Here is a 24091-nt window from a genome sequence, read left to right as displayed (position 1 = left end):
AATAATCTTGGACTAATAGAGTTAGCTTAGGCACATTCAGCCTTTCTGCTATTGTCTCTATAATGTTGAATCTTTTCTCTCTATGTCGAATCTTTTCTCTCTATGTCGAATAATCTTGGACTAATAGAGTTAGGTTAGACACATGCGACCTTTCTTGCTATTGTCTCTATAATGTTGAATCTTTTCTCTCTTTGTCGAATCTTTCTTCTCTTTGTCAAATCTTTTCTCTATGTCGAATCTTTTCTCTCTATGTCGAATAATCTTGGACTAATAGAGTTAGGTTAGGCACATTCGACCTTTTTTGCTATTGTTTCTATAATGTTGAATCTTTTCTCTCTATGTCGAATCTTTTCTATCTATGTTGAATCTTTTCTCTCTATGTCGAATAATCTTGGACTAATAGAGTTAGGTTGGGCACATTCAACCTTTTTGCTATTGTCTCTATAATGTTGAATCTTTTCTCTCTATGTAGAATAATCTTGGACTAACAGAGCTAAGGTTAGGTACATTCGACCACAGGTTCGATAGACACAGATAGCTATTGTCAGCGTCATGTCGAATCTCCTATCTATATCGAACCGTTGTCACAACTAAAACGAAAATAAAGCATTTGTTTATGTCGGATCTTTCGTTTTTTTCGGATTTTGCACATTCGTTATCATTTGTTAAAACATTAACGAAAATACCTGAAATTCGGACAAAAATGCATTCGGATGGAAACAAATGCACATGTCTAGAAACCAATTGGTTTCCAGGTTTCATTGTCAAAGTTTAATTGAACAAGCTGAAGTCAGAAGCTGATTGGCTACCATGCACAGCTGCACTAGATTTTGCACTCTCCAGTTTTAGTAAACCAACCCCTTAGTGTAGAAGGGATAGTGATGACATCAGGAGTGACATATTGTGAATACTGATGACATCACAAGTAGTGTAAAAGGGATATTGGTGAATTCCTGAGTAACCTAATAGGAATAGAGGTGACATCAAGAGAAACATAGGAGGAATAATATGGACACCAGGCGTAACATAGGAGGAATGGTGGTGACATCAAGAGTAACATGGGAGAAATAATAGGGACATCCAGAGTAACGTAGGAGGGATAGTGTTGACATCACAAGTAACATGAGAGGAATAATGAACACATCAGGAATAACATAGATGAATAGTGTTGACATTAGGAGTAATAAAAGAGAATAATCAGGACTTTCAAGAGTAACATAAGTGAAATAGAGGTGACATGACTAGTAACATAGGAGGAATAATAGGGGCATCATGAATAATATAGGAGAATAATTAGGACTTTCAAGAGTAACATGGGTGGACTAGAGGTGACATTAGGAGTAACATAGGAGGAACATTGGTGACATCAGAACTTATCAGGATTAATATAAAGAGAGAGATGACATTAAGAGTGACATATTATGAACAGTGGTGACATCAGAAGTAGTGATGACATCAGGAGTAACATAAGAGGTAGTGATGACATCAGGAGTAACATAAGGGATAGTGATGACATCAGGCATAACATAGAAGATAGTGATGACATCAGGAGTAATAGCAATGACATCAGAAGTAACATAGGAGATAGTGATGGCATCAGGAGTAACATAAGCGATAGTGATGACATCAGGCATAACGTAGAAGATAGTGATGACATCAGGCGTAACATAGAAGATAGTGATGACATCAGGAGTAATAGCAATGGCATCAGAAGTAACATAGAAGATAGTGATGACATCAGGAGTAACATAGGAGATAGTGATGACATTAGGAGTAACATAGGAGACAGTGATGACATCAGGAGTAACATAAGGGATAGTGATGACATCAGGCGTAACATAGAAGATAGTGATGACATCAGGAGTAATAGCAATGACATCAGAAGTAACATAGAAGATAGTGATGACATCAGGAGTAACATAGGGGATAGTAATGACATCAGGAGTAACATAGGGGATAGTAATGACATCAGGAGTAATAGCAATGACATCAGAAGTAACATAGAAGATAGTGATGACATCAAGAGTAACATAAGGGATAGTGATGACATCAGGCATAACGTAGAAGATAGTGATGACATCAGGAGTAATAGCAATGGCATCAGAAGTAACATAGAAGATAGTGATGACATCAGGAGTAACATAGGAGATAGTGATGACATCAGGAGTAACATAGAAGATAGTGATGACATTAGGAGTAACATAGGAGACAGTGATGACATCAGGAGTAACATAAGGGATAGTGATGACATCAGGCGTAACATCAGGATTGATCTTGGAAGGACAATGATAATAATAGGAGTTACATAGCAGGGATGATGGCAAGCTAAGGAGTCATCTAGAATTGATAAAGGTTACATTGTACCTTCACTGGAGAAATCCCTTCACTATTTTGTGCATTTAGTATTTCGTAGCATCAATTGTTTTTTTTTCTCTCAGTACTAATATTATTTTATAAGTAACATTTTTGTTCATGCAGGTGAACATGGTCATCGGCATTTTAGTATTCAATAAACTGGTATCCAAAGACGGAATCACTGACAAGAAGCTCAAGGAGCGGGCAGGGTAAGTCAGTTTGTGTCGTCTCAGAGAATTCGATGTGATCAATAACCAGCTTAGATAATTGTAGAGCGAAGCCTAAAGTTCATTCAGAATGCAAGTTCGGATTACAACTAAAAAAAAACAAAAATCCCACATCAACATATCCCATAGATAATGCTACCTGGGAGGCAGCCTAATATAGATGAGAGGTCTCAAGATTTTGGCTTGTAGGAAGTAGGCAATATAAATGGGAGGTATCATGATACAGTTGGTAGGTAATATAGATGGAAGGTCTCATGATATGGCTAATAGGAAGTAGGTAATATAGACAGAAGGTCTCATGATATGGCTGGTAGATAATATAGACGGAAGGTCTCAAGATACGGCTGGTAGGGTGTAGGTTATATAGACAATAGATCTGACTGGTAGAAATTAGAATATAAAGACAGGAGGTCCCATGATACGATTGGTAGGAAGTAGGCAATATAGATGGGAGGTCTCGTGATACGACTGATAGAAAGTAGGTAATATAGATGGAAGGTCTCAAGATATGGCTTATGGGAAGTAGGTAATATAGATGGGATGTCCCATCATACGACTAGTAGGAAGTAGCTAATATAGATGGGAGTGGGAGGTTCCATCATACGACTGGTAGGAAGTGGGTAATATAGATGGAAGGTCTCAAGATATGGCTTATGGGAAGTAGGTAATATAGATGGGAGGTCACATCATACCACTGGTAGGAAGTAGATAATATAGATGGGAGGTCCCATCATACGACTGGTAGGAAGTAGGTAATATAGATGGGAGGTCCCATCATACGACTGGTAGGAAGTAGGTAATATAGATGGGAGGTCTCAAGATAGGGCTGGTAGGAAGTAAGTAATATAGATGGGAGGTCTCATGATATGACTGGTAGGAAGTAGGTAATATAGATGGGAGGTCCCATCATACCACTGGTAGGAAGTAGATAATATAGATGGGAAGTCCCATCATACAACTGGTAGGAAGTAGGTAATATAGATGGGAGGTCCCATCATACGACTGGTAGGAAGTAGGTAATATAGATGGGAGGTCCCATCATACGACTGGTAGGAAGTAGGTAATATAGATGGGAGGTCTCAAGATAAGTCTGGTAGGAAGTAGGTAATATAGATGGGAGGTCTCATGATATGACTGGTAGGAAGTAGGTAATATAGATGGGAGGTCCCATCATACAACTGGTAGAAAGAAGGTAATATAGATGGAAAGTCTCAAGATAAGTCTGGTAGGAAGTAGGTAATATAGATGGGGGGTCTCATGATATGACTGGTAGGAAGTAGGTAATATAGATGGGAGGTCTCATGATATGACTGGTAGGAAGTAGGTAATATAGATGGGAGGTCCCATCATACAACTGGTAGAAAGAAGGTAATATAGATGGAAGGTCTCAAGATAAGGCTGGTAGAAAGAAGGTAATATAGATGGAAAGTCTCAAGATAAGTCTGGTAGAAAGTAGGTAATATAGATGGGAGGTCTCATGATATGACTGGTAGGAAGTAGGTAATATAGATGGGAGGTCCCATCATACGACTGGTAGGAAGTAGGTAATATAGATGGGAGGTCTCAAGATACGGCTGGTAGGAAGTAAGTAATATAGATGGGAGGTCTCATGATATGACTGGTAGGAAGTAGGTAATATAGATGGGAGGTCCCATCATACCACTGGTAGGAAGTAGATAATATAGATGGGAGGTCCCATCATACAACTGGTAGGAAGTAGGTAATATAGATGGGAGGTCCCATCATACGACTGGTAGGAAGTAGGTAATATAGATGGGAGGTCTCAAGATAAGTCTGGTAGGAAGTAGGTAATATAGATGGGAGGTCTCATGATATGACTGGTAGGAAGTAGGTAATATAGATGGGAGGTCCCATCATACAACTGGTAGAAAGAAGGTAATATAGATGGAAAGTCTCAAGATAAGTCTGGTAGGAAGTAGGTAATATAGATGGGGGGTCTCATGATATGACTGGTAGGAAGTAGGTAATATAGATGGGAGGTCTCATGATATGACTGGTAGGAAGTAGGTAATATAGATGGGAGGTCCCATCATACAACTGGTAGAAAGAAGGTAATATAGATGGAAGGTCTCAAGATAAGGCTGGTAGAAAGAAGGTAATATAGATGGAAAGTCTCAAGATAAGTCTGGTAGAAAGTAGGTAATATAGATGGGAGGTCTCATGATATGACTGGTAGGAAGTAGGTAATATAGATGGGAGGTCTCATGATATGACTGGTAGGAAGTAGGTAATATAGATGGGAGGTCTCATGATATGACTGGTAGGAAGTAGGTAATATAGATGGGAGGTCACATGATAAGGCTGGTAAGGAGTAGGTTTTATAGATGGGAGGTCTCATGATACAGCTTGTCGGAAGTAGATAGAAGGTCTTAAGATAAGGCTGGTAGGGAGTAGGTTATATAGACAGTAGATCTCATTATATGACTGGTACAAATTAGGTTATAGAGACAAGAGGTCTCATGACATGGCTGGTAGGGGGTATGTTATATAGACAAGGGGTCACACGATAAAGCTGGTAGGGAGTAAGTTATATAGACAAGGGGTCACATAATAAGGCTGGTAGAGAGTAGATTATATAGACAGGAGGTCTCATTAAACGGCTGGTAGGGAGTCGGTAATATAGACCAGGACAGTTCCTTTACAGTGAAAAGTGTACTTCATGACCCTCCCCCAACCTCAACTAGGACCACACAGCACATGTTCTGGCTTTACTCAATAAATATGATCTGTTCCAGTAGCCCTGTGGCATGAGAACAGCAGGCATCTTCTTAGAACACCCTACTTGAGAATGTCAGGGCAGCACCTTGGCACAATGACAAAAGATCATGGAAATTTTAGCCTGTTGATTGTCCGGAACTCGTCCTAAATTGACCAGCTGTACAAACTCTGGTGCAGCTAGGGTGCCTCCCAGAAAAAAAAAAAGACTAAAGAAATTGTAAGACAATAACTAACTCATTGCTGAAGTACTTTCAGATCTCACATTAAAATGTTAACATTTTTAAATTCTAAGTGTACACCGCTACACAAACTGTGGTAGAGAAAATGAACCGGCTGGCTCGCCAAAGTTTCAGTCGATGTGCCCGTCCAGCAGGTCATACATCAGATAAGGAGGGGTGCAATACACCAAAAGATGCAAATTGGAAAAACGATGACTAGTTATGTCCGGATGCCACGTACAATTGCTAATACGACCTTTTACATCAGAAAAGTAGGTGGATGTGGTGAAATTGTGGCAAAGCTCCCTATTTTTAATAACGCATTAGAGCAGGGGGTCTCAAACTGGCGGCCTTCCAGCTGTTGCAAAACTACAAATCCCCATGAGGCATTGCAAGGCTGACAGTTACAAGCATGACTCCCAAAGGCAGAGGCATGATGGGACTTGGAGTTCCGCAACAGCTGGAGGGCCACCAGTTTGAGACCCCTGCATTAGAGTTATGCTAGTACTTCATGCTCCAAATATAAGTTGGGGGGGGGGGGGGGGCGGGTTACGATGCAAGTGAGATCTTCAATTCAATGCCAATTGACACGCCAGGGTCACTTTGTAGAAACACCAGACCTCAGGGCAACGGCTTAGAAGAAGTACCATGGCAGGGTGGCATTAGATGTTGAAAGTGGAGGTATTGGTGATGAGAATAGATGATGAGTAGAGACCTATGGCAGGGAACAGACGTGTTATGCCTCCTGTAGGTACCATTTAAAGTTCCTGAAAGGTTACTTACTTCACTTACCCCAACCAGGTGCTGCTGGCCAGTTCCCGGGACAAGGCCACCCAGCGCCCAGGGCAAAGATGTTAAACTGCGCCCCCTTCCCTTAGGGTTAGGGTCAGGACGCCCCAATATCCCTGCCATAAACCACTGCGCCCAGGCCAGCCCAGCCGCCCCTACCTGCCCCTCCATTTGTCCCGGGGCCCTGCTACTGGCAGCATGACATGAGGAACTTTAGAAAGGGGTCCAGATGACCCCCTTTGCAACTAATAGTCTTTAAAATATTGTTTTCCCGCGTGTAGCTGGTTTTTGATCACATCGGGTGTCACTGGCTTATTATTTTATTTGGACCTTATGTTGTTTTCCCACCTTCCACGGTGACCTGTCATGAAAAAGCGTTGGAACACAGTTTGGGATTTAATTAAACACAATCCAATTGAATTATTGGCAGAAGAGAATTTCAAAGTTGTTATTTTTTTATTTTTATTTTTTTATTTTTTGCATCCTACAAGTTAAAACTCCCAGATATAGAAAACATAATAGACCTTCACATATATCCTACATTAGGTTTTACTGGGGCGAGGCACGGCGGGAACTTGTTATTGAGTCATGAAAACCACATTGCATCAAAATGGAAATGGCAGTCTCAATGGAGGATCCACATCCTAATGACCGACTTCATCTTTCATTTCACATTATTTCTTTTTTTCTATTGAAGGGCTGTAGTTTTATTTATAGATCGTGATTAGCAAGGTGCCAACATCACCCAAAAAAAAAAAAAAAAAAAGATATATTCAATTTAGAAGCATATGCCAAAATTGGACTTTTTAAGTACCAAATATACAAAAAACGTTCAATAAAATAAGTTTTTTTTTATTTACAGCATTGCTTAAAATCACAAGAATTTTGAAAAAAAAAAAATTATTAATATTCAACTCAATCCATCAGGTCAAAGCATGTATATTAGAACCTCCAGATATATAACCTCAACATACCCCATTGATCAGCTAATTCAGATTGTATGGTTTACCACAGATAATACAATCATACTAATGGCAACATTTATATCATAGTAGGTGAGGTCGAAAAAAAAAAAAAGACACAAGTCCATCAAGTCCAACCTATGAAATTATCCATTCATACAGTGCTGGTTCTTGCAGTGGTGTGGAAGGAAATTCTCGTCACATTTCTCAGATTCACTGATCTGCTTCATCAGGAGATATATCAGGAGGTATATATATATATATATATATAAAATATTTAAAAACAAAAACATTAATTTCCCCCTATAGCAGATTTACTAGAATCACACACACACACACACACACACACACACATATATATATATATATATATATATATATATATATATATGTGTGTGTGTGTATATATATATATATATGTGTGTGTAGATATATATATATATATATATATATATATATATATATATATATATACACACACACACACACACATATATATATATATATATATATATATATATATATATATATATATATATATCTACACACACACATATATATATATATATACACACACACACACACACACACATATATATATATATATATATATGTATATATGTATATATATATATATATATATATATATATGTATATATATATATATATATATATATATATATATATATAAATATATATATGATTCTGCCTGCCTATACACACACACATGAACTTTAAAGCGGAGGGCCACCCTAAAAAAAGAATAAAAAAAAAAATAGTATTAATATTCTTAAAAAAAATAAAAATAAAAACATTTGAAATTTTTTTTTTATTTTTTACTTACCAGAAACCCCTGTTGCTGGGCAGTCTTCCTAATCTGCCTATTCCTATTCCGCGGTGGCTTCCTCCTTTTTGGCGAGCGGCACCATTGCCTTCTGGGACATGTGTTTGTGTGTGTGTCCCAGAACACAACGGGGCCATTCACAAAGCGCCACGCGACTCGCGCATGCGCAGTAGGAAAACGGGCAGTGAAGCTGCAAGGCTCCATTGCCTGTTTCACATTGGTTAAGATGGCGGCGTCGACAGCCAAACCGATGGACGAATCGGCCTCGTTGGGAGGGGGGGGGGGGACCGACATCGCAGGCTCGCTGGACAGGTAAGTGTCCCTATTAAAAGTCAGCAGCTACGGTGTTTGTAGCTTGCTGACTTTAAAAAAAGAAAAAAAACACGTTGCGGCCGGAACACCCCTTTAATGACCTCCCAGTCTTAGTCTGGAGGGTTCACTATTGAGTTGGCTCCGCCCTTTGCAGCTATAACAGCTTCAACTCTTCTGGGAAGGCCGTCCACAAGGTTTAGGAGATGTGTCTATGGGAACGTTTGACTATTCTTCCAGAAGAGCATTTGTGTGGTCAGCCACTGATGTTCAACGAGAAGGTCTGGCTAGTAGTCTCCGCTCTAATTCATCCCAAAGGTGTTCTATGGAGTTGAGGTCAGGACTCTGTGCAGACCAGTCAAGTTCCTCCACCACAGACTCGCTCATCCATGTCTTTATGGACCTTGCTTTGTGCACTGGTGGGCAGTCATGTTGGAACAGGAAGGGGCTGTCCCCCAAACTGTTCCCACGAAGTGGGGAGCATGAAATTGTCCAAAATGTCTTGGTATGCCGACGCCTTAAGAGTTCCCTTCACTGGAACTAAGGGGGCCAAGCCCAACCCCTGAGGAGCCAAGCCCAATCCCTGAGGAGCCAAGCCCAACCCCCGAGGAGCCAAGCCCAACCCCCGAGGAGCCAAGCCCAACTCCTGAGGGGCCAAGCCCAACCCCTGAGGAGCCAAGCCCAACCCCTGAAAAACAACCCAACACCATAATCCACCCTCCACCAAACCCCCACACCATAATCCCCCCTCCGCCAAATGATTTGGAGGGGGGGTCTGGTACTTTTGGCAGTATAGTGTGGATGAGAGTCCTGACCTCAACTCAAACTGAACCTTTGGGATGAAGGTGTTTCTCGTCAAAACATCAGCGCCTGACCGGACAAACGTCCTTCAGGAAGAATGGGTCAAACGTTCCCATAGACACCCTCCTAAACCTTGTGGACGGCCTTCCCAGAAGAGGTGAAGCTGTTATAGCTGCAAAGGGTCAACTCAATATTGAACCCTCCGGACTAAGACTGGGAGGCCATTAAAGTTCGTGTGCGTGTAAAGGCAGGTGTCCCAATACTTTTGGCACTATAGTGTATCTTTGACTTCGTGTAAGTGTTCTGGTCCATTTTCCCTAAAAATTAAAAATGAATAATATACAATAAAATGAAACTCTTGTGTACCTTCCATGGAATTGGATCCTTGTATCTGGCAAAACACGTTGAGAAGGAAACTCTGCAAGAATCAGCTCTGTATGAAAAGCTGTAAATGTTGGCGTTTGTAGGACGGTATCTTGTGGTAGACTTTATAATCGCGAACAATCCGGCCAAGGAGGGTGCTTTTTTCGGGCTGTTTTAGGAGTTTCTCATATAAATGTTTTGATATAGTGCAGGAATATGCAATTAGCGGACCTCCAGATGTTGCAAAACTACAAGTCCCATCATGCCTCTGCCTCCGGGTGCCATGCTTGTGACTGTTAGAGTCTTGCTATGCCTCATGGGACTTGTAGTTCTGCACAGGGCCGTCTTTAATATTGATTGGACCCCCCCCCCCCATACAATTTAGTTCTCCACCTGCTCTGATACATAGAAAAAAATAGCAGCTAGACTTAAAATCAGTTTACTGTATCAGATCAGGCAGTGATTGCGATTGGTTGCCAGCGGTTACAGTGTATCATTTCCGCTTACTGATTAGTTGCTAGATGATACAGCACATGTTTTCTGCTTGTTGATTTGTTGCCAGGCATGTACTGGCCATTGGGACTACCGGGAGTTTCCCGGTGGGCCGATAGCTCAGTGGGCCACTATGATGTAAGGGGGCTGCTGATTGGACACTCTGATGTAATGGGGCTGCTGATTGGACACTCTGATGTAAGGGGGCTGCTGATTGGACACTCTGATGTAAGGGGGCTGGTAATGGGACACTCTGATGTAAGGGAGTGCTGAATGGACACTCTGATGTAAGGGGTGCTGAATGGACACTCTGATGTAAGGGGGTGCTGATGGGACACTCTGATGTAAGGGTGCTGGTGATGGGACACTCTGATATAAGGGGGCTGGTGATGGGACACTCTGATGTAAGGGGGCTGGTGATGGGACACTCTGATGTAAGGGGGCTGGTGATGGGACACTCTGATGTAAGGGGGCTGGTGATGGGACACTCTGATGTAAGGGGGCTGCTGATGGGACACTCTGATGTAAGGGGGCTGCTGATGGGACACTCTGATGTAAGGGGGTGGTGATGGGACACTCTGATGTAAGGGGGTTGGTGATGGGACACTCTGATGTAAGGGGGCTGGTGATGGGACACTCTGATGTAAGGGGGTGCTGATGGGACACTCTGATGTAAGGGGTGCTGATGGGACACTCTGATGTAAGGGGGCTGGTGATGGGACATTCTGATGTAAGGGTGCTGATTGGGATCATTCTAATGTAAGGGGGTTGGTGATGGGACACTCTGATGTAAGAGGGCTGGTAATGGGACACTCTGATGTAAGGGGGCTGGTGATGGGACACTCTGATGTAAGGGGGCTGGTGATGGGACACTCTGATGTAAGGGGGCTGGTGATGGGACACTCTGATGTAAGGGGGCTGGTGATGGGACACTCTGATGTAAGGGGGCTGGTGATGGGACACTCTGATGTAAGGGGGCTGGTGATGGGACACTCTGATGTAAGGGGGTGGTGATGGGACACTCTGATGTAAGGGGGTTGGTGATGGGACACTCTGATGTAAGGGGGCTGGTGATGGGACACTCTGATGTAAGGGGGCTGGTGATGGGACACTCTGATGTAAGGGGGTGGTGATGGGACACTCTGATGTAAGGGGCTGGTGATGGGACACTCTGATGTAAGGGGGCTGGTGATGGGACACTCTGATGTAAGGGGGCTGGTGATGGGACACTCTGATGTAAGGGGGCTGGTGATGGGACACTCTGATGTAAGGGGGCTGGTGATGGGACACTCTGATGTAAGGGGGTGGTGATGGGACACTCTGATGTAAGGAGGCTGGTGATGGGACACTCTGATGTAAGGGGCTGGTGATGGGACACTCTGATGTAAGGGGTGCTGATGGGACACTCAAAATGTAGGTGGGCCGGTCTGGATGAAGTCCAGGGCCAAATTTCTGTCCCAGTCCAGCCCTGTTTGTTGCTAGAGATTAGTGTACAGTAATACTATGCACTCATTGGTTGCTAGAGGTTACAGCACATCATCTCCTCACTGCAGGGCGCATGATATACATATGAACGCCGCCCTTCATTTTCATATCTATGCCGCTTTATCTATATCGGATGCAGCTATTTACAGATCAATGCCGGTTATTTACATGTAAACACAGGGTCTGCAGGTGAGTCATCTCTAAACAACAATAGGGCAGAGCTGGGCAGCATTAGTAGCAGCACTTCACACTGAGATATCGGAACACAGCACGGGACCAAAACCTCAAGGGACGAGGGAATTTAAACCCGGGATAGTTGGCAAGTATGAGGCAGCTGCTTTGGGCCCCCCCACACACAATGACAGGGCCCAGGGCAGTTGCCCCCTTTTGCCCTGCCTTAAAAAAAAAAAAAATGGCCCTGGTTCTGCAACAGCTGGAGGTCCGCTAATTGCATATCCCTGATATAGTGGATAGGTAGAACATTAAGAGCTTTTCTTTTATATTTCTTTTTATCTTTCTTTTATAAGGCTTTCTTTTTTTTTTTTTTTTCTTTTGTGATTTTTAGACTTTAACAAAATGTAGCTTTTTTAGTTACTTGTATGTTTGGTATATATTTCTAGATTGAATACTTTTTTTTTTTTTTTTTTCTATTGGTGTAACTAAATGGACTATGGTCTATCTTTTTTTTATTTTTTATTTTTTATTTTTTTTACATTTTTCTTTTAACCTATCTACGTAAGCCTTTGAATTAAATAAGGGACGTCGGGACGTCGGTACACCAGGTCCGTGACAGTTTTGAGCCAGTAAGCATGTGTTTGTTGACTAAAAGGCGGAAAGATGAGACCTTGGCTGTCAAGGTCATAAATATCAGCTGAAGAGGGGCGAGGATGACGTGGGAAAGCTTCCATCAATAGAGGAGCTCTATCTACCTCTATCTACATCATCACCACTTGTTAAGAACTTACACCATTGATTTTCCCATTAGGATCACTAAATTCCTTCCTAATAAGCTATATATTTTTTTTTCTGATATAGTTGAACAAAACAGAGTTCTTAGAACTGTTTATAAGGACTCTTTCAAAGCATCGCGTCTTTTAACCACTTAAAGGGGTTGTAAAGGTTCGCTTTTTATTTTCTAAATAGGTTCCTTTAAGCTAGTGCATTGTTGGTTCACTTACCTTTTCCTTCGATTTCCCTTCTAAATGTTTTTTTTTTTCTTTGTTTTCTTTGTCTGAATTTCTCACTTCCTGTTCCTCCTCGTTACGCTGTTCTGGCTGACTAACCACCGCTCGGATGATGGTGAGAAGTTTACTGAGGAGAAACAGGAAGTGAGATATTCAGACAAAGAAAAAAAACATTTAGAAGGGAAATCCAAGGAAAAGGTAAGTGAACCAACAATGCACTAGCTTAGAGGAACCTATGTAGAAAATAAAAAAACAAACCTTTACAACCCCTTTAAGGACCAGGCCCTCTTTTTCGGATTTTGGTGTTTACATGTTTAAAACAGTTTTTTTTTTTTTTTTGCTAGAAAATTACTTAGAACCCCCAAACATTTTATATTGTTTTTTTTTTTTTCTAACACCCTAGAGAATAAAATGGCGGTCATTGAAATACTTTTTTGTTTCACACCGTATTTGCGCAGCGGTCTTGGAACAAAATTCACTTTTTTGAATAAAAAAAAATAAGACAACAGTAAAATTAGCCCAATTTTTTTTTTATATATATATATATATATATTGTGAAAAGATAATGGTACGCCGAGTAAATTGATACCCAACATGTCACGCTTCAAAATTGCGCCTCTGCTCGTGGAATGGCGTCAAACTTTTAGCCTCAAAAATCTCCATAAGCGACATTTAAAAAATTCTACAGGTTGCATTTTTTTTTTTTTTTTTGTGTTACAGAGGAGGTCTAGAGGGCTAGAATTATTGCTCTCGCTCTACCGATCGCGGCGATACCACACATTGTGTGGTTTGACCACCGTTTTCGTATGCGGGCGCTACTCGCGTATGCGCTACGCTTCTGTGCGCAAGCTCGGTTCCTAATACAAGGAATGTAAACATCCCTTGTAATAGAAAAAAAAAAGCATGACAGGTCCTCTTAATTATGAGATCTGGGGGGGGGGGGGGGGTCAAAAAGTCCTCAGATCTCATATTTTGGACTAAAATGCAACAAAAAAATGACATTTGACCACCGTTTTCATATGCGGGCGCTACTCGCGTATGCGCTCGCTCCTGTGCGCAAGCTCGTCGTGACGGGGTGTTTTTAAAAACTTTTTTTTTTTCTTATTTATTTAAATTGATTTTATTTATTTTTACACTGTTTTAAAAAAAAAAAAAAAAAAATGCATCACTTTTATTCCTATTACAAGGAATGTAAACATCCATTGTAATAGAAAAAAGCATGACAGGTCCTCTTATATATGAGATCTGGGGGGGGGTCAAAAAGTCCTCAGATCTCATATTTTGGACTAAAATGCAACAAAAAAATGACATTTAAAAAAAAAATATACCTTTAAGAGGTATGGGCGGAAGTGACGTTCCGCCCTCCTATGGTATAGAGACGAGTGGGGGGGGGGGGGCCATCTTAGCCTCACTCGTCACCCATAACCAGCTAGCGAAAGGACCCGATCTCCTCCGCCGCTACCGACGGCTCCGGTAAGCGGCGGAAGGTGCGGAAGGGCGGCGGGAGGGGGGGGGTGGCACCTCTCCCGCTGCCGATAGCGGTGATCTCACGGCGAATCCGCCGCGGAGACCACCGTTATCGTACAGACGACTGGTGCCTGAAGAGATGGATATCTCGGTTGTGGCAGCAGCTGCCGCCGTTAACCGAGATATCCCTCTTCAAAAAATAGGACGTACATCGTCGTGCGCTGGGTGTTAAGTGGTTAAAAAAATAAGACGAAACGCGGCAGCTCTTTCCAAGTGTGGCGGGAATGATGATGTGGTGGTAGCCATCAAGAGCTTGTTGGGCTCTAGTGCATTGGAAGGTCCCATTGCCTGCATCCTAACATGGAGCCCCCCGACCGGGATAAATGTATATAAGAGCAGTTTGTTGTTTGACCACTGCTCCACCGCTGATGCCTCTTGACATCATCCAGACCAGCTATTCTCCACCAGGGTTCTCCGGAACGCTAGGGTTCCTCCAGAGGTTCCTCCAGAGGTTCCTCAGGTGTTTGCTGTTATCTGGGCATCCATTACAGAGATTTTTTTTTCCCCCTCACTTCCCGTCCCAAGGCAGGAAGTACGGGAACTCTTAGCCCTTGTACACACGGTCGGAGATTCCGTCGGAATGTGTCCTATCGGAGCGTTTTGTCGGATATTCCGACTGTGTGTGGTCTCCATCGGACTGATTCCATCGGAATATCCGTCGGACCCAATTTTCCAACTTATTGGAAATATTTTCCGACCAACTGGTTCGATCGGACATACTCCGATCATGTGTAGAGAATTCCGATCGGACCAAGTGCCACGCATGCTCAGATCAAATTCCTACATCAAAGCTATTGGCTACTAGCCTGAACGTAGTCCCATCGTAACGAAATTACGTCATCACGTTCTGAATGATCGGATTTTTCGACAACTTAGTCCGACCCGTGTGTATGCAACAGTTTCGGGCAAAATCCGACGGATTTGGTTGTCGAAAATCTCCGACCGTGTGTACGTGGGCTTATAGTTTCTTAACATCATCTAGACCATCTATTCTCAACCAGGGTTCCGTGCAAAGGCTTTGGTTCCTGCAGAGGTTTCTCGAGGTTCCTAGAACCCATGTCAGGTTTTTACTGCTATCTGGGGATCCACTATTGAGATTTGTCCTCACTTCCTGTCCCAGAGACAGTGGACAGGAAGCAAGGGAACTCTTCAAAAGCAACACAGACTTTGAAACAGATAGATTAATTTACTTCAGGGTGTGCAAATATCCTTTCAAAATCATGGAGAGGAGATTAGAAGAGAGCACACCCCCAAAATAAACAGGTACTGACCACCATCGGCCCAAGTTATTGGATGGCCCTTGGAAGGAACCTGAAGGGATTGCTGAGCCCAACAGGAAGTAGTGACTGGGTGTGCACTAGCAGTAATTCACATCAAGACAACCGAAATAGGATCTTTATGAATAAACATTGCAAGGTCCAAGGTCATCCACCGGGATTGTTTCGGGTAGCATGTGAGACTCCTTAATGCATGACCTGGTAGTCAATTAAATGTAAGGACTTGTCGGACTGTAGTGCATTTTAAGATCACATTGGTTGCATTCCAACCAGGAGCCCTAATGAGGATAATGTATGAAAGGGCAGTTTGTAGTTTGACTATTGCTCCACCACTGAAGACTCTTAACATCATCTAGACCAGCTATCCTCAACCAGGGCTTTGTGCAAACCCTAGGGTTCTTCCAGAGATTTCTAGAGGTTCCTAGAACCCATGCCAGGTTTTTGCTGCTCTCTGGGGATCCACTATTGAGATTTGCCCTCACTTCCTGTCCCGGAGAAAGTGGACAGGAAGCAAGGGAACTCTTCAAAAGCAACACAGACAGAAATTAAAAATGCTTTTTCTTTGAAAGAGATAAATTACTCCATTGTTTAATTCACTTCAGGGTGTGCAAATATCCCTTCAAAATCATGGAGAGGAGATTAGAAGAGAGCACACCCCCAAAATAAACAGGTACTGACCACCATCGGCCCAAGTTATTGGATGGCCCTTGGAAGGAACCTGAAGGGATTGCTGAGCCCAACAGGGAGTAGTGACTGGGTGTGCACTAGCAGTAATTCACATCAAGACACCTGAAATAGGATCTTTATGAATAAACATTGCAAGGTCCAAGGTCATCCACCGGGATTGTTTTGGGTAGCATGTGAGACTCCTTCATGCATGACCTGGTAGTCAATTAAATGTAAGACTGTAGTGCATTTTAAGATCACATTGGCTGCATTCCAACCAGGAGCCCTAATGAGGATAATGTATGTAAGGGCAGTTTGTAGTTTGACTATTGCTCCACCACTGAAGACTCTTAACATCGTCTAGACCAGCTATCCTCAACCAGGGCTTTGTGTAAACCCTAGGGTTCTTCCAGAGGTTTCTAGAGGTTCCTAGAACCCATGTCAGGTTTTTGCAGCTATCTGTGGATCCACTATTGAGATTTGCCCTCACTTCCTGTCCCGGAAACAATGGGTTTCACCAAACAGGAAGCAAGGGAACTCTCCAAAAGCAACACGGTCAGAAATAGGAATTCTTTTTTTAGGTAGGGATAAGTTACTAAGGATGTACAAACATCCTTAGTAACCTTCAAAATCATGAAGAGAAGATTAGAAGGGGGCACCCCCCAAAAACAAGTACTGGCCACCATGAACCTAAAAATACACCTGTCACGTACCTGACGGTAGAGCCTGATATGCAGCGGGCGGCCTCTCTTACACCTCTGACTCGAGGCCCCCTGGTAGAGCAGACAGGAGGTGCAGGAGTGTCACACAAATGCCTAATGGGTCACAGACCGTGGAATCAGAAGTAGCTGCAGGAGGAACGGCAGTTCAGCAGGATTCTCCAGGCAGAAGAGAGGGTAGGTACAGGCAGGCCAGGTCATACACTGGCGGACACATCAGGAGCAGGTGCGGAGGCAGAAGAGTAGTCAGGATACCAGCTGGGTCAGTGATGGGCTGGCAGCGAGATAGCAGAAGGAGCAGGCAGATGCGGTGGTCAAACAAGCCGGGTCAGGTGCTGGCAGATAGCAGGAATCGTCAGAGGCAAGCCAAGTCGGCTAACAGGAACAGGTATCAGATATATGCGACAGGGAACGCTGTAGAGCAGACAGCACAGAGTCTGTGCACTGGCAGAGTTTAAAAAGCCTGTTGGGCACCAAAAGCTGTCACAGGGTGCGTGCATGCGCACGCGCTAATGCGCGCAAAGACGCATGCAGGCGCACTGGCGGGAATCTGACTGAGGAAACAGGCTGTCTTGGATTCTCATCTTGAGTACTGGCATGCCCTTCCTGACAATGCACACGTGTGCACGCAGAGGCACAAGAGGGGCTGAGGTCACAGGTCGTCTTCTTCTGCCGCCATCTTGGGTACTGGCTAGCCTTTCCTGACAACACCAGTTCATGTGCTGATCTCAAATCCCTCTGTTTCAGCTGGGCCTCTTGATTATCTTGTTTACTAAGTAAACTCTTCACATAGCACAACGCTGCAGCCCTTCTAATGATCCACCGGGCGATGGGCATATATCTACACAACAAAGAAAGAAAGGAGAAAGCGCATAGCTGCCCTAGTGTGATACAGCTTATTAAAACTGTATAATAAAAGTTCTCAAAGGTTCTGCTCACATTTGTAAGTAAGATGGCCGGCATACAATCCATACGTTCCCTCTCCTCATTAGTATTCCGAATAATCCTATAGGCCATTTTCCTTCTCTCATCACTTGGAAGAAGCAGGCCGAAGCTGGAAATGTTCACTGTACAACCCTAAAGTGGACCTTTCAGTCATCCTGCAAACCTTCCCTTCACTCTTCTGCCTCTCTGTCCAGCAACCTTAGTCCTTTGTAAACTCCAACCAGGTCTCTTCACTGCTGCAAAGGGAATCAGAGGGGGTGGGCAATTGGCCACCATCGGCTCAAGTCATTGGATGGCCTTTGGAAGGTATCTAAAGGGATTGTTATAAAGATATATAGTGAGGGACCCAGGCGCCACCTATAATAGATGTATTTCTAGGTAGATATATCCTAGATGGCTGGGAAACTCTAGGTTAATATTAGCTCCTAGTTACTAGTATGCCATAAGGAAAACAGAAGCAACCTTAAAAAACACCAGTAATAGAGGAAATCAAAAAGAAATGGAAAAAATTATATGAAAAATATAAATATAAAATAGTGTAGGTATCCGATAAATAGTGACACTTATCAACATTAACCCAATATAAATTGTGAAAGGCCCTATCCTACTAGGGAACACTAGACCAACTAGATGAAAATTCTGCAATCCATTATCATAAATCCTCTAAACAATAGTGCAGTATGTGGCGTATATACATCAATGTTTGTAGTACACGGAGGAAATTCCAAATATACAGAATTCAAGAGTAAATTAAATATGTGCAAAATAGTACAGTAGGGCGATAGCTGAAAAAAGTGTACCTCAAATGTGACCAGAAAGTCACAAATATAATATGTGCTAAGCCAAAGGATAATACTAATAATAATGTTTGACCAATATAAATAGTACTAAACCAAATAAATATAAAAGATACACAAAGCCAAAAACCAAAATGTGCTAAAAATATAAATATAAAAAATGAAAAAAAATGAAAAAAATAAAATAAAATACGTGAAGGATCAAGAATGGCACAAGGTGCAAACCAGTGCAAACAAAGTGCAAAAAAGCAGTAACCTCAAAATACACAAAAATAACCACTACATGTGCTGTAACTAACGTAAAAGTCCTTGAGAGATAAAGTCCACTTAAAAAATGGTTGACAAAAGGTAATTGTATGTACTCTAAGCCTTCAAACAGGTGAATCTTTAAAGTGACTGGTGCTCATACAGGTTATTTCGGTGACTTCCGTGCTCACCCCCTCAGGTCCCCACTCACCGGATCCCTATGCCCACGAGGCGGGCAAAAGTGCATGTCTGTCTCAAGGTGCAGAGGTTGGTCAGCCCAGAGAAAGCGTCCACCCTTTTCTTCTTCCTCTGATGTACAGGGGGGCTGCAGTAGGGCCGGTGGTTGCGGGTCAGTATATCCTCAGGGAGATGGAAAAAATCCCATAGTGTAGTAACTCCAGGTCACAAAAACTTATATTCAAAACTTAGCTTTATTTATTTGTAGACCGGAATCCGGTTAGAGATGTATAAAAAAAATTAAAAAAAATTATATAAAAACAACTTTCAAGTCTTGCAAGACCATAAACCCAGAAAAAAGGATTCCTAAAGTGATTACTGTGCCCAAAAGAGAGTTGTGACTGGGTGTGCGCTAGCGATAACTCGCATCAAGACACCAGAAATAGGATCTTTATGAATAAACATTGTAAGGTTCAATGTCATCCTGAAGGTTTCTATAAACTGAATAAATTCAAGGCACCAGTTGTTTTTTTTTTTTTCGGGGTGCCCTCTCCTCCTAATCTTCTTCATTTATAAATGAAGTTAGAACTATGTACCTAAAAAGATTCTGCTAATTGTTTTGCATGCTTTGATTTTTTTATTTTTTTTTAATAGAGTAGGGGTACGTTTAGAAGCCCTGCCATTTTGTTTTGCTGTCTGTGGCCCTAATACAAACCTCCCCTGTTGAAATGGTTGTCCGTAGGACAGGCAGTGAGAGGAAATCACTTTAACGGAGCCCCAGATATCAGTAAAAACCTGAGAGGAATTCAAATTCATCACATCCAACACCAAGAAAAAGAAAAAGTTTTGACTGGATTTTAACTTTTTTGAATACATCAGACTCCAGGGGTATGTTATACATCCCACATTCTAATTTCGATGGTCAATTTTTGGTCTTCTGTGATAGGATTATTATTATTTTTTTTTGCAGTTCTATTGTTGGTTTTATGTTCCAATAATTTTTATTAAAGTTATCTTTTTTCCATCAATAACAAGGGTTCACTTCTATACATATTTAGTTCACTTTCATAGTACAGTCGTGAATCTCAGATCCATGTGAACAAAGCCATAGGTATTCATATTATAACACACATCAACAAACAGGTTTCTATTGTTGGTTTTGGTGTTACCTTCACTGCTGCCCATACACTAGAAACATTGTGACAATTTAATTTAGCTTATGATTGCATAAAATGACTGAGAGATTAAAGCAACCTACCACCAATAGCACCTATGAATATTTAGTAGGCCGCCTTGATCTTTTCAGTAATGTTTCAAAGGTTACCTTGTTTCGTTTGATCTCCTTTATGATTGAAAGCTCAAAATACTGGAAATTGCCACGGACTGCATTGGCAGGATAAGGGCATGGGAAATTGTATGCCATTGTACATTTTTCAAAGGACACACATTATTCGTTGCTTGCAGATGACCATTAGGCAATATGTGAGATATTTAAAAAAAATAGAAATCCAAACTGTTTTCCAACCAAATATGTTCCAAAATGTAACAATTTCCTTTAGATTGTGATTAAGTGACAGATATTACATTATATGAAATGTAGACTAAAAGGAAGTTGTTTTAATGCCATTTTTACAAGAAGCCAGCATCCAATAACTGGGGTATTGGGTTTTCCACCCTGTCTGTTGACAGTTCTACCATATTGGGCCATTGGGTGGTCACTTTTATCCTGTGAATAAGTCTCTCCAGAGCGAAAAAAGACGTTTTGGCAAATATCCAAAAACCTTCCTGTGATTTGACCCGAGTCTTACTATATTCACATAATGTCCCAGGAATCCTTGCTCGGAAATATCTCTTTTCTCATTGGGCATAATTATCACCAATATTTATCAATTTAGACCAGGTGAACATTCAAGTCTGGCAGATTGGGGTTGGAGTATCCTCGCTCTGATCTACACAGTTGTAGAAAAGATAGATATCTTTTGAAAGTCAGTTATATCCACCCATTAAGTGAGCGGATCTCAGCAATTTAAAGATTTGATCTCATTTTACACATTTTGGAATCCAAGTTGTGAGTTGAGTGCAACGTAACCGGGGGCAGAGTTAGCCAAACCCTGAACCATGTACATCTTTTATCATGTTGGTTTTGTCACCTATACTGAACCCTGATTGGACAAACCATGGTTATTTTTTTTTTTTATTCACTTTGTAAATATTAAATAGAAAATGTCAGTTAACCATGAGCTTGTTGCTGATTTCCTGTTAGGGGAACAATAAAAAAAAAAAAAAAACTTTCCATCTCTACAAGACACCATGTCTTTTTCCTTAATCCTTAGTGTGTTTGCCAAATTGTAGAAAAAAAAAATGTGTCTTTGTTTAACCCCTTCACTCCTGAGAGCATCCTTCAGACTCTGTGAGAAACTCCAGATTCGTCGACGACGTACAACAGTGCCCTTAACATTGAGCATTAACGTGCTTTTTTTGTGTTTTCTAAAATTCCGGGGGGCGCTCGGAGAAGGGGAAACTCTTGAAACTCATGCACACTTTGTATTCAGCTACAGTTCACATCCCTGAACTTCTCCATTTTGTTTATTGGGAAAGCTTTTTAATTAAAAAGTTTAAGCTCCACTAAGGGTTTGAAAAGGAGCATTGTTTGTTTGAAATTCCAAGAAGTGCAGTCATTATTTGGCTCCTTTTGACGGGCTCTGTTCAAACAGGCTAATTACTCAGGGGTGAAGGGGTAAACGGAGCATGGGGCACCATTTTTTTTTTTTTTTTTTTGTGTGTGTTTTTTCGAGGCACTGTAAAGACGCAAGAATCACTTTGTTCATGATATGGTTTAATATAGAAGAGACTGAGCATTAACTGTTGTTTGCAAGTCATCTGTTTACAAGACCATTCAAGCCCGGGAGGAACAAATAACACAGAGACTTAAAAGGCGGTGTTCATGTTCCCATTTTCTTTTGGTGTAATGGCATTGTGTTATGTACAGAATGGAAACAGACTTTGGTAATCAACAGATGAGAAACCATTTCTTTTATGATCTGGAGTAATGTTGAGAAGAAGAAGCCCTCAAAACCATTGACGATTTTTTTTTTTTTGGACCATAAATACTGGGTATTATTATGAACCGATTGGCTGCATCTGTTGGCCTTTGGCTCATTTAACAAATTTGTTGTCTTTGCTCGAAAATGAAAACATCGATGGGCATAAGGTGACATATTGGTCTCTTCCATATTAATATCTTAAGGACCTGGGAAGGGTGAGCAAAAACCTTTGCTATAATTTTACTGGAGATCGTGAAAGATCCCGGACTTAAAGTGGAACTAAACATATTACACGCCCACATTTATCAAGACATCACCATCAGTGATTGTACCAATAATGTTCTGACATAACCTTCTGTATTTTCTTTAAAAAAAATAAATAAAAAAAATAAGGAGCTTAGAAAGTGGTTCACTAGAGTGTTCCTTTAAAAGTATGAGGATATCATCTGTGAACTCCAAAGTTACTTTTATTATGCTAAGTAAATTTACAAAGAAATTTGCAAAAACCCAAAGTAAATTTTATTATAGATTACTAAAAGGTAATCTATAATAAAATTAAAGTAAAGGTTTGGGGGGTATTCTTTAGTACCCGTGTTCAATTTTGAAGTGATAAACTAACTAGGGCGCCTAAAGACGACACTTTTTAAAATTAACTTTTGCTAGCTGGAAGTTACCTTAATAACTATTGATAAAAAAAAAAAAAGACAATAAAAATACATACCGAAAGAACAAAAAAACAATTAAATAAATTGTCTATTATGCTACGCTACCTGTTTTTTTTTTTTTTGTTGTTTTTTTTTTTTTAAATTGAATGTGGCTAAAAGTGTTAACCTGAAACAATTTAGGGCGGGTGACCGATGATGGGTTACCATTAACGTACCATGGCAACGACCAGCAAGCAAAAATTATTTTCTGAACAAAGAGAGAGGTGTCTTTGGTTTAGTTCTTCTTTAAGACTTATTGCTGGTGGGTTCTTATCTTTCTTTCTGTTTAAAAATAAAATAAAATTTAAAAAAATAAAGTGAATTATATTTTTGATTTTTGTTTCAGTATGTTTGATTTTAATTGCAGTCAGATGACAATGCCTCTTTACGGCATGACCCTCAAATGTTCCAAGTGCGGAGTTCTGTCCTCGGCAGAAGTGTCGGCCACAGCCACCAGTAATGCCATGTTAGTTTTTTTTTTTTTTTCTAATTTCTGACTTATTTGCTTTCTCCTTTTTTCTTTTATTTGTATGTTTGTTTGAATTTTCTTTAGTTTCATGACTCATTACTCTTTTTTTTTTTTTTTTTACTTTTTTTTTTATTTGTTCTAATGTTTGTATGTATTTTTTATTTATTTTTTCCTGTTCAGCAGCTACACAATGTCAAATGCTTCTGTCCATTAACATCTATCTTTGGGTTCAGATGACGTTCCAAAAGATCTTCCATTGTAATTTTTCGGCCTCCGCATTTCATACATAAATTTTTTTTAAATTCGGCTACTCATTGTGAAATTAAGAAATGTATGGGTCAATTACCTACAGATGTTTTGTTTTTAGAGTAAATGCCATCGGAAATTCCTTGTTTATGGTGCCCGCATGGCCAATGGCAGCTCTTGGGACTTCCTAGGTTGAAAATGTCATAGGGCTTTCATACTCTCTTCAAGGCTCATTGGACGTTTTTTTTAAGCATCATAGTGGCTAACTTTTATTTTTTATATTTTTTTTTTTAACTACAAAAATCTTTCTCCATCTTTTCTGTTTATTCATCTTTATGGTGTACAGTATTTGGCAGTGATTGTGCATATGTCGGCTTCCCATGCGTGTGAATGTCAAAGGATGTACATAAACCACCACAAAAAAATCTCCTCTTAGGACAGGCAAACTTATAGTCAATTTTTTTTTTTTTCTTAGAATAGTTGAAATTAAATGTATACCATCTAAA

General features: G+C 41.0%; 1 protein-coding gene across 1 annotated transcript in view; it reads left to right on the top strand.

Annotated features, from left to right (window-relative positions):
• Positions 1 to 24091, top strand: part of ADGRB1 (adhesion G protein-coupled receptor B1) — an 819205-nt gene that overhangs the window by 728267 nt on the left and 66847 nt on the right. The window contains 1 exon segment of the mRNA XM_077490484.1: positions 2479 to 2564. Coding sequence (XP_077346610.1) covers positions 2479 to 2564 — 86 coding nt within the window.

This window comes from Lithobates pipiens, unplaced genomic scaffold (assembly GCF_037356315.1).
Source record: "Lithobates pipiens isolate NorthernLeopardFrog02 unplaced genomic scaffold, aLitPip1_a1.2 Scaffold_19, whole genome shotgun sequence".
NCBI classification, from domain to species: domain Eukaryota; kingdom Metazoa; phylum Chordata; class Amphibia; order Anura; family Ranidae; genus Lithobates; species Lithobates pipiens.
Note: the sequence above shows the minus strand (reverse complement) of the source record. Positions and strands in the feature narration are given on the sequence as shown.